The sequence below is a fragment of the Brassica oleracea genome, chromosome C7 (genome assembly GCF_000695525.1).
Source record: "Brassica oleracea var. oleracea cultivar TO1000 chromosome C7, BOL, whole genome shotgun sequence".
Classification (NCBI taxonomy): Eukaryota; Viridiplantae; Streptophyta; class Magnoliopsida; order Brassicales; family Brassicaceae; genus Brassica; species Brassica oleracea.
The window spans coordinates 22956995-22971336 of NC_027754.1; the positions used below are offsets into that span (position 1 = coordinate 22956995).

Below are 14342 nucleotides of genomic sequence, written 5' to 3' on the forward strand. Positions count from 1 at the left end.
CCTGTCTTTCTTGAATTCAGGGAATCCCAGAAGCGGAGGAAGCCAAAGGCTATGCTCTGACTGCTACGACCAAGACGGAGAGACTTGAAGGTTGAGTGACGGACGCCGGGACGCCGGTTTGAGAAACTGGAGAGGCAGAGAGAAACATTTTCTAGAAGATGCAGATTGAGTTCATCAAAGATGAGAGTCATATATATAGGGTTTACAAAGGGGCTACAAATCAGGAACATTTATGATAAAGCGATTTAAGATGGGGACATGAAGAGTTCACCGGTGAAAAAATAGATTACGAACACACACGGCGCAACTTTGTAACTCAGACTTGTTTGAGACAATGATGAAAAGAATCCGAACTCATGTTAAACGACAACAGTTTACAATATAGGAAAACCATAATTGTTGCAAACTTGAGCTTTTTTTCATATAACGTGATGAATTCCATTAAAAAATGAAACCCATAATACACTTGTAGGCCCGACCCTCAGAGGAAGCCGAAGAAGCAAGGGCTTCCGATCTTCATAAATATATATTAGATTCGGCCATCAATGTACAAAGTAGCAGTTAGCTTAGTGGTATAAATGTTGGTGTTTATATCTCAATAACCCGGGTTCGAACCATGAACTTGATATTTTTCACACTTTTTAAAAGTGGAGTCCACGAAATGCTGACGTGGCGCGCTGAGGAGTGAGCAATGTCCATTCTCCGAGGAAGTAATTAATTTTTCATTAAAAGCCCGATTACAAAAAAGATCTAGCTGGTTGTGAATTAGAGACCCGTGGTTTGCTCAAACATAGCAGCCCAATGAATTTTCTAGTATGCTAAAAAGGCTACAAAATATTCGTGGTTGGTCTATTTTAAGTTCATATGGCGACAATTATCTATATTTCTGATTAACATTGTATGTGCAGTTAAGAAAAAAAAAACATTGTATATGTGAAATTTGCTTATTTTGTCATTTGTTGAAAGTTTTGCAGATTTTGGCAAATTAGCTTAGAGCAGATTTTAGAAAATCTTATAAATCAAAAGAACCTAAACGATTAACCGTACATATATATGTTTTAACAAAAAAAACTTCATGTATACAAGGATGCCTATTTATGACTGTTTTCTTTTTGGTGAACATATATATACGACTAAATTACGTCTGCATTAACGTGAATTTCATGGAAGGGATGTATCGTAAACGCGCGAGCACTTTGCGGAAATCTAAACAAATCTTGCGTTTAACAAACATGCAGATCAAAATCAAGATACATAGATTGCAGGATAATATTATGAACTGTAATTTATATACTGATCATCAGTCCGATTATAATTACGTGACACCCGATTGTAAACCATCACAAATGATAGTTCATATATTATTTGTGAAATAAATAGCTGGGGTCCTGGGGAGGTATGTATAATTATTTGTTGATGACAGATAAGAGCAAGTGGATAGAATTCCCCATTCAAACACAGACCATAGAATATTTTCAATAGTCTGTTTTTTCTTTGAAATTACTTGCACATGTTTTGCACAGACTTGTATACCTTAATCAAAGATCTGATTAGTTTAACGCTGGGTCTAACGTTAAGATTAATATCTTCGAACGGAAATGTTTCTAGACACAATAATATTGTTTATTTTGTAGGGTTTTCTAATTTCTAAATTCACTGCAGAGTTGAAAGCAAAATTATATATTCAATATCTCATTACAGTAATGATGATGATGGTCATTATCTCGCTAGCTTATTTATACATAGTTTAGTTAACAAGAACAATGATCAAAAGCATTACAATTACCACCAACATTTTTTTGCCAAAAGTGAAAATATTATTGGTTAGAGGAGGCGGAAGAGATGCTGAGAACTCCAGCCCACACTTTCTTCCTCACCTTTGCTCTCTGCGGCTGACTAGCAAACGAGCTACCGCTTCCACTGCTGCCGCCGCTATTACCACCACCGGCGTCTCCACCGACAGTTGTTATTGAAGATTGGCCGCTTGGGTCACTCATGGTTTTGTTCTTGTTGTCTTCTTGGACTCTTTGGTGCTAAGAGTGCTCATACATAGAATGAGCTAAAAGTGGATAATTATAGTAAGAGACGCAAAAGGCGTCTTTTCTTTCTACCTCTACCCTCATTTTCAATGGTGCTTTTAATTGTAAAATGACAATGCACTGGCATGGTTAATTGTATCAACCAATGAAAAAGCAATCACTTCTCACGTTCGAAGCACTTTAATGACAATAATTGACGGTACTATAATAGTTTTGGTTGATCTTATCTTCGAGAGATGGAATCTAACGGTGAAGAAGGGAAAGCCAATGGTAATACGATATAGTATATCTTTCGAAACAACATTTATTTATGTGTATTATGCTGTAGCCACACAACCTACCCACTCAGCTCTATTATTGAGGCCTCACTCCTCAGCATGACGCATGCAAATATGACATCACTAATATATCCATCCTACAAATTAAACATGTTATCCCAAGTTATTACCATGATTTTCCTCAATAGGAACATAACTTACTGCTATTGATGTAGATATTTTATTTTTTACCAAAAAAAATGTTGATATTGTCTTAACAAAAATAAAATTTAATAGTTGAAACCCATGTTCGAAAACGCGGGAAAGGCGGTCGAGTTCTCGGCGTGGAGGCGCTTGGCGGCTACTCACCGTGGCGTTTAGAGCCTGTGCGGATAAAAACTCGGAACTGAGGAAAAAATTAAATTTTCTTCACTTTTCATGAATAAAATCAATGGATACATGATATATCTATTAGATTTTGATATGAACTCTAACTAAAACATGAAATTGGATGAAAAAAAGTGAAGAAAAACGAAGGGCGGCTGATTTAGGGTTTCAGAACTTAGAGGAAGAAGACGAGGGTAATATAGTATTTACGCTTAGTTAATGAAAGAAAATTAAAACAAAATTTTTTGAGCTCATGATGAATCAAACCTGATATCTGAGAGTAAATAAGGAGACTTTTACCACTACGCCAACCGATTCAATTACGTTTTGTTTACATTTTAATTTATATAAACATACAAACTATTAAAACTATTAAAAACTAATCCCCGATTAATCTACGATTACTCCCCGAGTTTTGTGCAACTCACTAGGCTGAGACCTAGCGCCCGACTCACGCCTAGCGCAATTTCGAACATGGGTTGAAACATGTGAGAGGTAGAGAAAATACAATTTAATATTTTAAAATATATAAATTAGAGATGATGATAGATGAAATCCGGATTGAACATATTTCTTTTCCTTTTTAAATTGATATAAAGCTGGTGCTGTTATTTAATTGTTATATAGATTTCAACGCGCAATATGCGCAACAGATCCGCTGTAGCACACATGTTAAATTCAAATCAATTGAATGAAATCCGGGTTCGAAGCCCGGCAGCGGAATACATTTTTCTTTTTGAATAGAGATAAAAGGTGCTGCTATTTTTAAATCGTTATATAAATTTCAACGCAAGACATGTGCAACAGATCCGTTGTAGCACACATGTTAATTTCATGTCAATTGAATGAAATCCAAGTTCGAAGCCCGGTTTTTAGTTTCTTTAAATAGGGATAAAGGTGCTGCTGTTAGTTATTAAATCGTTATATAAGTTTCAACGCACGACATGTGCAACAGATCCGCTGTAGCACACAGGTTAATTTCAAATCAATTGAATGAAATCCGGGTTTGAAGCCCGGCAGCGGAAATCTTTTTTACTTTTTAAATAGAGAAAAATGTGCTGCTGTCATTAAATCTCGTAATGGAATCCGGGTTCGAAGCCCACCCGGCAGCTGAATATTTGTTTTCTTGAAGCAGCTTTTCTCATACTCCCACGAGTGACTCTTACTCTTAGTGTTTGTTTCCTCCATTATTGTCTCTTTTAAAGATGACGCTCGCTGAATCTCAGACGGTGGTGATGCTACAACAATCTCAGACGGTGGTGATGATGGCTGTGCTGAATCAGTGTTTGGTTTAGTGGCAGTTGAAGGCGATGATTGTGGAGGAGAGGAGTGAGTTTGGTTTTTCACACGTTGTGTTTTGCCTCTCTTGGTTTCTTGGGTTGTTGTGGACAGAAGCTGCTTGGCTCGCCGCCTTAAGATCCAGTTGTTTCTGTTCCTTTTCTTCAGGTGGGATATGCTTCTTTTCTTATGTTAGATATGAAAAATCAGAAGCATGTGTAGTATCATAAAGCTTTTGGAAGAAAATTAAAACGTAAGCGATGCATGCTCGTTTTTGGTGTTGATTAAAGAGCTGCAAATTCCAGGATCTCTGTGAATCTTGTTTGTCCATAGCACACTACCTTTCTACAGTATATCACAGCCCGTATCTACTGCTTTGGTCCTCAACTCCACCAAGTAGCGGTCAATTTCATTTTCATGCTTTGGGTTTGGCCTAGTGCTTCCGTGGAAGCTCGGCTCCCAAGGTTTGATTCCCGTTAGGAGAGAATTAAGCAACCGGCTCTTGTCACTATCTCTGGGATTAGTCAGGTCTTTAGGGCCGGATGACCCGGGTTATCAAGAAAAGAAAACAGATGGCCCAAAGAAAGAACCATAAACATATGTAGTTCCCTGTGAAAAAGGAGGAAAACGCAGTGAGATAGAATTCCAATGGATCACATGTACAAGTACTACTACTACTCTCTCTCTGTTTTAGTTACCTCAATGGAAGAGAAGAGAGTCATACACAAGTGCTCTTGTTAGAAACGATCCAGCCGTTGTTTCACACACCTGATAAAGAGGAACAATCAATAGAATATGTGGTAAACATCATCATCAAACCACAAATGATTATGAATATATAACTCTAGAGACTATAAAATCCTTCAAGTTTTGTGCACAACAGAGTACGTAAAGTCTAGCGGGATTCAAGGGAAGCACACTTGAATCCAAGGAGCGATATGTACATTGATTCCACTCTACTTAATTCATATCTCATTGCTGCTACTCCTGAATCCAACTTACGATCCCCGCTTTTTATTGATGTTTCTTAATAAGATTAGATTACATATTTTTCTAAAAGAGGATAAAATATCAGATCATCACAACAACTAATGCTGATGCTGATAATCTAGTAGTAAAGTGAAAGATTGATTTCTTTGTCCCGAATATAACTCCACACTAGGTTGCACGGGTACTTCAAGTTGGTGCCGTCTCACGTATCGGGTTCGTCGGGGGGATGGGGACGTCTCGGGTACGCCTAGGAAACGTCCCCAATATGTGTGAGGTGAACCCGGGACGTCAAGACTCATCGGGTACGGGCTTGGTCAGAGAAGGAGATGTTTCGGAAACGTTTCTATAGAAAATAGACGTATCCGTCTGAAATTTTGTGTTATAAGAAGGGTGTGACTGGTAACCAAGGGAATGAGGAGGAACACTATGTTCCTTAACATTCCTTAAACTTTTTACCATTCATGAGGACTATGTTTTCCTTTTCATTCCTCTTCATTCCTTTATTTGTAGATAATTATAGAACAAATCAATTCCTCATTAATTTTGATAAGGAACCATCATTCCTCATCATTCCTAAAATTTTATTCCTACTCATTCCTTTCATATACGTTCCTATTGTTCCCATGATGGTTACCAGTCACACCCGAAGTGTAAGAAATTAAACCATATATGTTTTTAACCTTTAATGTGTTTATTCTATTAATTTTGAAAAGATCAAAAGTTGTAATTAAAAAAAAATAATAGTGTCTCTGTCTCTTCGATTCTTCCACTCTCACTTTAGTCTCTTGCACTTCCATCTTCTTTCTCTTTGAAACTCAAGTCTCGACCATATCTCTCTCTGTGATATATCAGCAACAGAACACATACGCACTTTCATTCCCTTCTTGTCTCTTTGTTGTTTATATCACAAGCAAAACACGTAAGCATTTCTTTACCTTCTTCTTATAATCGTATCTTACGAAAATAATTCATATACAATGTTTATGTATTTTTTATACAAAGATGTGACTGTCAGTTTATATGTATCATATATTTGTTTAGCTTATTCTGTTGTTGTTTAGTATTTTGATCAAGTGTGTCTGTTTCTGTTGTTGTCTAGTATTTTTATCAAGTGTGTTTGCTATTGTTTCTGTTGATGTCTAGTATTTTGATTAAGTGTGTTTGCTGATGTTAAAACTTATGTTTCAGATTTTAACATTTTGACTTATGGATATTTTTATATTTTCTTAATCAAATAACATTTTGATTAAGTGTGTTTGCTGCCGTATCCGTATCTACAAATTTTAAGTTTGACGTTTTCTATCCCTGTTCCCGTCCCAGTTTCCGGTCTCTGTCCCGGTCCCGGGGCTGCTTAGACTCCACACCTGACGAAAATTATGGATCTAATGTCAAGAACTCCAAAAACCAACCGAAGATATGGATTTGGACTGCATATTGATGTGTTAAAGTCAATGTTGGGCACAATAAAATAATACAATTTTAGCAGCTGTTTTTCTCAAATGCCATGGTTGGAATTGACTATATATAGTTTCAACTGTTAAGAAATAGGAGTATGTGTTTCCCATAATAATTATATATAAAAATCAGACAATGTCTTTGAAGCTGACTCGTAATGAATTTTACAGGTGAAAATATTAAAGTCTTCACCCAAAAATGATAAAAATATCAAAACTCAACGCAACCTCCAATTGTGACATTGCACTGGCAACAATGCTTCCGTTCCAAGAAAGGGTACTTCAGTAATAAAATGAAGTTTCTGAAATAAATATGAACAAAACTTAGGTTCAAAATCTAAAATAATTCAAAAAAATAGTGACGCTCATTTTAATTACGCTAACGCCACTAACTAAACCCTAAATTTTAAATTCTAAACCCTAAACTTTAGATATAAACCCTAAACCTTAAACCTAAACCTTAAATCTAAACCCTAAACCCTAAATTCTAAACCCAAACTCTAAGCCCTAAACCCAAACCATATATTTTAAACCCAAATCCTAAACTCTAAACCGAGGCCGTAAACTCTAAACTCAAACCTACACCTTAAACTCAAACCCTAGATCATAAACTCAAATCTAGACTCGAAACCCAAATCTTAAACCCTAAAGAAACAACATCAACATTAACTCAAACCTTTAAGATATAGGATTTGGGTTCAGGGTTTACGATTTGAGTTTAGGGTGTAGGGATTAGGTTTTGATATATGGTTTGAGTTTAGAGTCTATGATTTGGATTTAGGATATAGGGTTTGGGTTTAGGGTTTACGGTTTGAGTTTATGATTTGGATTTAGGATATAGGGTTTGGGTTTAGGGTTTACGGTTTGAGTTTATGATTTGGATTTAGGATATAGGGTTTGGGTTTAGGGTTTACGGTTTGAGTTTATGATTTGGATTTAGGATATAGGGTTTGGGTTTAGGGTTTACGGTTTGAGTTTATGATTTGGATTTAGGATATAGGGTTTGGGTTTAGGGTTTACGGTTTGAGTTTATGATTTGGATTTAGGATATAGGGTTTGGGTTTAGGGTTTACGGTTTGGGTTTAGTGTTTAGGATTTAGGTTTAAGGTATAGATTTAAAGTTTAGGGTATAGATTTAAAGTTTAGGGTTTAGTTAGTGGCGTTAGTTTCATTAAAATTGACGTTATTATTTTTTTCAATTATTTCAGATGTTTTTAAATAAAATTAATCTATTTTATTATTAATCTATGTGGTATTTTAATTGGTAATAAAAAGAAATGTGAATTTAAAGGTTCAATCTTAGGGGTGAACCTAATTCTTGTTCAATAAATATCATCATCCCGCGTAATTACTGGTGTGATCAGTGTCCGTTCTCTCTCTCTCAATTTCCAAAAATTTCCTATTTTTAGCGAAAATCAGTTATTGGGATCCGTAGATCTAGCAATCCCCTAAATGCATGTCCATAGACATTGGGATCGATCCAAAGGAGGAGAAAAAATGGTGGCGAAATCAGGCTCGAGATGTTGCTGTTGTTGTTGGTTCCTCGGGATCATCGTGGTGATCGCTGTAGTGCTCGCCGTCGTTTTCACCATCAGACATAGAGCAAACCATTTCGATGATATCGCTCCTGGCTCCACTGATAAGAAGTACGCTGATGCTCTCAAGATCGCCATGCAGTTCTTCAATATCCAGAAATGTAATTCATACTCCATTCTTGATTCATTTTCCTGGTTTATTTAGTTTTTTTTCTCCTTCATTTTCGTTCTTATGATCGTTATATTCCCTGCAAATACACATCTTCCTTGTTTTTGTTTATGTATATTGTTAAATTTAGGTTTATGTATTGTTAAGTTAAAACTAATTGACGATAATTGGATTAGCCACAATTCTTTAATTCTTTTTATATATATTAGTTCATTAATTCTTCAACTACCGATGTAACTTTCATTCATTAACATATATTTCAATTTTTCACTTTTTACATGAAATTTCAAGTTTGTTAGCTACAGATTTTGAATTTTGGGGATTCTTGTGACGCAAGTTACATCTTTAATGTGATTATTTGGTTTTGATTTTGGCTAAACTTAGTTACAAAGATACTTGGTTTGTTTTGATGTAGCTGGTAAGCTGGAGAACAACAAAATACCTTGGAGAGGAGATTCAGGTCTTAAAGATGGAAGTGAAGCGAGTCTGGACCTTTCCAAAGGTTTATACGATGCTGGAGATCACATGAAGTTTGGTTTCCCTATGGCATTCACTGCCACTCTTCTCTCCTGGTCCATTCTCGAGTACGGAGACCACATGGACTCCCTGGACCAACTTGATCCTGCTAAAGACTCTCTAAAGTGGACCACTGATTTCCTCATCAATGCTCATCCTTCTCCAAACGTCCTCTACATTCAGGTATAATGCTCAAGATCAATCTTTCATAACCTGTCACGTTTCAAGACCATTAGAATACTCATTTTCAAGATCGGATTTGGACACATCCCAGTGAAACATTGGATTTGGGTCCCAAATTTTTTGAAGGTTATATATATAGAGATATAAAACTATAGAAATTATGTTGAAATTTTTTTTAAATAAATATTTATGGCCTCTAAAATCATAGATCCGACCATTTTCATAATATTCATTTTTGTAAGGTGGGAGATCCGGAGACGGATCATAAATGCTGGGATAGGCCAGAAACAATGTCAAGGAAGAGAACTCTCACCAAGATTGATGCAGACACTCCAGGGACTGAAGTTGCTGCAGAAACAGCAGCAGCCATGGCTGCAGCATCTCTAGTCTTCAAAGAAAGTGATACCAAATATTCAGGCACGCTTCTCAAACACGCCAAGCAGTTGTTCGATTTCGCCGATAACAACAGGGCATCTTACAGCGTCAACATACCTGAGGTTCAGAGTTACTACAACTCCACTGGCTACGGAGATGAGCTTCTTTGGGCAGCATCATGGTTGTACCATGCGACAGAGGACAAAACGTACCTCGACTTTGTGTCTAAAAATGGAGAGGAGTTTGGAAACTTTGGAAGTCCGACATGGTTTAGTTGGGACAACAAGCTTCCAGGAACACATGTATTAGAGATTATGCACTTTCTTAAAAATCATTCTGTTGTTATAAAACATTTACTGAACTTATATACCATTGCAGGTACTATTATCAAGATTAACCTTCTTCAAAAAAGGCCTATCAGGAAGCAAAGGACTTCAAGGTTATAAAGAAACAGCAGAAGCTGTCATGTGTGGGCTCATACCAGACTCCCCAACAGCTACATCTAGTAGAACTGATGGTATAATCTCTCTTACATCTCACATTATATCATATTCTCACTCATGATGTAGAATTTAATGTAATTCTCTGAATCTTTGTTGAATTTTTGTTCAAGGTGGTCTTATATGGGTTGCTGAATGGAATGCACTGCAACATCCTGTGTCCTCAGCATTTTTAGCCACACTCTACAGTGACTACATGCTCACATCCGGTGTTGATAAACTATCTTGCGGTGACACATCCTTTAAACCATCAGATCTCAGAAAATTCGCCAGATCACAGGTTCTTTATAATATTCCATTGAGCTAAACTCATGCCTCTTACATATTCTATATGGTTTCATATTTACACTTTTGCAGGCTGATTACATGCTAGGGAAGAATCCAGAGACAATGAGCTATTTGGTGGGTTATGGTGATAAATATCCAGAGTTTGTGCATCATCGAGGAGCTTCGATACCAGGTGATGCAAACACAGGATGTAAAGATGGATTCAAGTGGCTTAACTCAGACGAACCGAACCCTAACGTAGCTTATGGTGCACTTGTTGGTGGACCGTTTCTGAACGAGACGTTTATTGATGCGAGGAACAATTCAATGCAGAATGAACCGAGTACTTATAACAGTGCTCTTGTGGTTGGTCTTTTGTCTAGTTTGGTTACTAGATCTTCATCGGTAGAATCTTTTAAATGAGATCTTTATTGAAGTTGTTTTAATTAGAATCACATTAAGACATCTTATTTGTTTTATTCTATCTATGTATATGTACGAACATGGTTGAATAACGTATGTGGTTATGTATAGCATATGGTAAATGCCCTCCTATTTGTTCACTGTTTTTCTTCTTCGGAACATGTTCTACCAGACTAAAAAAGGGAAGCAAAAAAGAACTCCGTTGCCGGGACTCGAACCCGGGTCTCTCGGGTGAGAGCCGAGTATCCTGACCAGCTAGACTACAACGGATTGGTGAGCACTGGGTGCGTTTCTACCATCATCTATATAATGGATGAATTGACATCAAAGAAAATGTCAAGCATACACCATTCAGTTTTTTTTTTAAATATCAATTGATGAATAAATCAAAACAATAAACCATGGTTTCAGTCTACAAGAATAAAATCACTGAATCATCATATTTATTACTTATTGGGGTATTTCTTACAGTGTGCAAATTTTTTTAAAAAAATATATAGAACCAAATTCAATGATTGTTTGCTTGTTTTTTTCATGAGAAAAACAAAAACTCACAAAAAGGAAGTGAAATATATCAAAAACATGACAAGGGTTTCGCACATATGAAACGAACGTCTGATATCACTCGGCTCTAGACTGACCAGCACGAGAAGAGAGGATGATACCAACAATGAGACCGTACAGGGCAAGTGCTTCAGCAAAGATGAGAATCAAAATCATTCCCACAAACAGCTTTGGCTGTTGTGCATTCGCTCTGCAACACACAAACCACATCAGATTACAAAGACCCAAACATAAAGTAAAAAAAGATTCAACCTTTTAAGCTCTATTCAACATCTCAAACACCAATCTCTAACACGAAAGATACAATCTTTTGTGAAATAGTTTGTTGCAATTACCTAACACCGGCATCGCCGACGATGCCGATAGCCATACCGGCGGAGAGACCGGCGAGACCACAAGCGAGACCGGAAGAGAGATGAGCGTAGCCATCGAAGAGATAGTAAGATTTGGCCTTTGGGTTGATTCCAGTACTGATGATGACAGCTATGATCAGACCATAGATACCTAACACACCAGCCATAACGACCGGAACAATCGATTTCATTACAAGCTCTGGTCTCATCACACCCATCGACGCCACACCAACCCCGCTCTTTGCTGTCCCGTACGCTGCTCCCATACCTGACAAAAACGATCGGATCGGATCGGATCGGATCGGGTGAGATCAAAAACCAAACCGTGGATTCAATTTGGACATGTGTTGAAAGAAGGATTCGGTGTTACAGGAGAAAACGAGAGCGGCGGCAGCGCCCAGGAATCCGAAGAAAGGAGCAGTTTCATCGCCGCTGAAACCTGAAGCCATCGCTCGTCGTGAAATTGTGTCTCTCTTCCGATGAGATCCGATCGCGAAGAAACGATTTGAGAGTGCAAACTTATGTCAACAATGATTGGTTTAGTAATTGCCGGCGGTAAGTCGGCGTGTCAAAATTAAATTAGTTACCTCACAACCTGAACCGAACCATACCAATTTATTATCTGGTACACGTCTTTTGGATTCTTTCTTCTTCTTTTTTTTTTTTGTCTTTGGGCATTCATGATGCATGAACCAATTGGAAAGTGTAGCTTCTTTTTTTCTTTATATTTTCAACTAATCACTGATTTTTTAACTTTTAATTAAAACACATAAAAACTATTAATATTAAAGGGTTAAACCCTTCGCAACAGATTCCATGTCAGTAATGCTCTTAGAGCATCTACAGTGGTTTCTCTTTCATGAGTTTTTTCTCCAAAAATAATAATAGAATAAAAAAAAAGTACGACAGAAACGTCCCTCCGTGAAGATACACATCCAAATGGCTGAGACACCATAAATCCACCTGGCATTCTCGCATTGATATATATCTACTTTTTAACTTTAAAAAAAGTTCATATTTACTTTAATTTTTAAATTTTAATTATACAAATGACTGATTTAAAAATATTAATAAGATAATGATGCCCTTACGGCAATCCCAATTATTATTTTTTAAAACAATATCTAAATGTTAAAAAGGTATAAAACTTTGTAAACAGTGATGAGAGAAGCACACGAGAATCTCTCATCTAAGAAACTCAACAAAAAGCGAGAGATACTTTCAATATGTTGCATGGTGACTTATTCACTTTATTTGTATGATTTAAAATTGAATTATTAGTTAAATTATACAAAATAATAATATTTTATTTATGAGATAGTTTGTTTGATATACTAAGAGAAACTCTATCAATTAGAAACTATGTGGTATGTAAAAGAAAAAATATATTATAATAACTAAGTTACGTTTTATTTTTTAAACCAATTATTAAAAGATTTGTGACGGACCAGATATCCTTTTGGCTTGATCACATTATTCCTGTGAACCAGTAGGAATGCTTGTGTTGGATGCTAGATATTTTACTAGAATCAGATGTCTGTCACCGGATGTCCAACCTAATATGATATTATTTGCTTTGGGTCCTCATAAATTTATTCTTAGATTGTTATTTCCCAAAAGATCTCGTACTATAAGTGCAGTTAGATCAAATATATATATTAGACCTTTTTCCGTCTAACATTGATGTGGAATTTGAATTGTTAATTTCTTCTAACAGTCTTCCCTTCAAACCAAAGACTATGGAACACTTTTCTACTAGAGTCAAACCGGATGCACATGATCGAGGCCATGCGCTCTAATAAAGCCAAATGTCCAAATGTCCAATCATTCGCTTAGTATGATATTATTTCTTTCAACAAGGTTGTACCGATTAGAAAGCAAAAAAAAAAGTTTCATCGGATACATCTCTTTCTCCCCCAATTTGGTCTGGCATTCGAAGGGAAGTAGACTACTCAAGAATTTGACATTTTTTCTGTCGTAATTTTGAATTCGAAGAGAAGCAAATGAAAGACTTTCATAAAAATTATCGTAGAATCGGCTCCGATAACGAAATTTCCCGGAAGAGTACTTTAATTATCACCTACTTTGATTCCCCCCCCCCCCAAAGGTACATCTCGCGTCTATGGGCCGCGATAACTATCCAAAAAGAGACAGGTTAAAATTAGAGATTGATAAAAAAACTTAGGAAATGTAAGAAAGAAAGACATAAAGCGCTTTGGGCGTGAATTCTCCAAATTTATTTTTGGGTTACTCCCCAAACAACCTTATAGCTGGATCAAATATATAAAAAAAAAAAATTCTGTCTAATATGTGATGTGGAACTTGAATTGCCGATTTCTTCTAACACACTAGTCTTAAAGTTTTATACGTCAATGAGAATATGATGTACAGAGAATGTTTCTTCTTTGCCGTACATGAAAGAAGAGTATCCAATGAACTAATAATCATCGAGTCGAGAGCACGCATTCTTATTAGATAAATACTTTCAAATAGCAGTAAATCATATTTGTGAAAAAATAGAATGAAAATAAACTTTTTAAATAAAATTTGTCAAAAAAATATATTTGGGCTTAGGGTTTAGTGATTATAGTTTAGGGGTAGCATTTAGGAACTAAAAACTATTATAATTTCAGTAGTTTGTTTTTTTCTTGCAAATTAGTGCTGTTTTGATAATTTTAATTATTGAGTGCAATTTTTTTATAAACTTTAAAAACTGATACGTTAGAGATTTGCCATTTTTACTACAACAAATACATTTTTTTTATTAACCAAAAAGTGCAATTTTGTCAATCTAAAGATACACTTTACCCAAGTAAACTTTACAAATTACAAGTCTTCAAATAATTAAAAAGTCATGGTTATGTTTTTGTATTAAAAACATACACAACTTGAAGAGAATAATAAAGCCAATGAATTCGAATCACTGTAACCTTACCCAAATACCTTCACGATTGGTTACAAAAGCTTTTTGACAGGCATTCGCTGCAATAGGTCGTGTGAACCAAAAACCTATTAATAAATACGAACACATTCCAACTAATTCCCAAAAAAA

General features: G+C 36.0%; 3 protein-coding genes and 1 non-coding gene across 4 annotated transcripts; 1 reads left to right on the plus strand and 3 right to left on the minus strand.

Moving 5' to 3' along the window:
• Positions 1-1662: 1662 nt before the first annotated feature.
• LOC106304567 lies at positions 1663-2233 on the minus strand. Its single transcript, XM_013740966.1, has one exon. It carries the CDS (start codon positions 1995-1997, stop codon positions 1818-1820), a length of 180 nt encoding a protein of 59 aa, XP_013596420.1. The 5' UTR covers positions 1998-2233; the 3' UTR covers positions 1663-1817.
• A 5553-nt stretch (positions 2234-7786) lies between these two features.
• On the plus strand, positions 7787-10373 carry LOC106304731 (endoglucanase 2). The gene is made up of 6 exons (XM_013741124.1): positions 7787-8101; positions 8525-8808; positions 9051-9485; positions 9562-9700; positions 9797-9963; positions 10041-10373. The coding sequence occupies exons 1-6, from the start codon at positions 7858-7860 to the stop codon at positions 10371-10373; spliced, it is 1602 nt and encodes a 533-aa protein (XP_013596578.1). The 5' UTR covers positions 7787-7857.
• Positions 10374-10570: 197 nt separating this feature from the next.
• On the minus strand, positions 10571-10643 carry TRNAE-CUC. The gene has a single exon. It is a non-coding gene; the product is annotated as a tRNA-Glu (tRNA).
• Positions 10644-10792: 149 nt separating this feature from the next.
• Positions 10793-11814, minus strand: LOC106303810 (V-type proton ATPase subunit c2-like). Its single transcript, XM_013740135.1, has 3 exons — positions 11661-11814; positions 11273-11558; positions 10793-11127 (listed from the first exon to the last, which is right to left on the minus strand). The coding sequence occupies exons 1-3, from the start codon at positions 11737-11739 to the stop codon at positions 10995-10997; spliced, it is 498 nt and encodes a 165-aa protein (XP_013595589.1). The 5' UTR covers positions 11740-11814; the 3' UTR covers positions 10793-10994.
• Positions 11815-14342: the final 2528 nt, after the last annotated feature.

What these genes read in the sequence shown, in the direction of transcription:
- LOC106304567 (XM_013740966.1), bottom strand. Translation starts at nt 1,997, where the DNA reads ATGAGTGACCCAAGCGGCCAATCTTCAATAACAACTGTCGGTGGAGAC.
- LOC106304731 (XM_013741124.1), top strand. Translation starts at nt 7,858, where the DNA reads ATGCATGTCCATAGACATTGGGATCGATCCAAAGGAGGAGAAAAAATG. An exon ending in CAAACGTCCTCTACATTCAG is followed by an intron (nt 8,809 to 9,050) that starts GTATAATGCTCA and finishes CATTTTTGTAAG; the next exon opens with GTGGGAGATCCGGAGACGGA. An exon ending in ACAAGCTTCCAGGAACACAT is followed by an intron (nt 9,486 to 9,561) that starts GTATTAGAGATT and finishes ATACCATTGCAG; the next exon opens with GTACTATTATCAAGATTAAC.
- LOC106303810 (XM_013740135.1), bottom strand. Translation starts at nt 11,739, where the DNA reads ATGGCTTCAGGTTTCAGCGGCGATGAAACTGCTCCTTTCTTCGGATTC. An exon ending in CGCCGCTCTCGTTTTCTCCT is followed by an intron (nt 11,559 to 11,660) that starts GTAACACCGAAT and finishes CGTTTTTGTCAG; the next exon opens with GTATGGGAGCAGCGTACGGG. An exon ending in GTCGGCGATGCCGGTGTTAG is followed by an intron (nt 11,128 to 11,272) that starts GTAATTGCAACA and finishes TGTGTGTTGCAG; the next exon opens with AGCGAATGCACAACAGCCAA.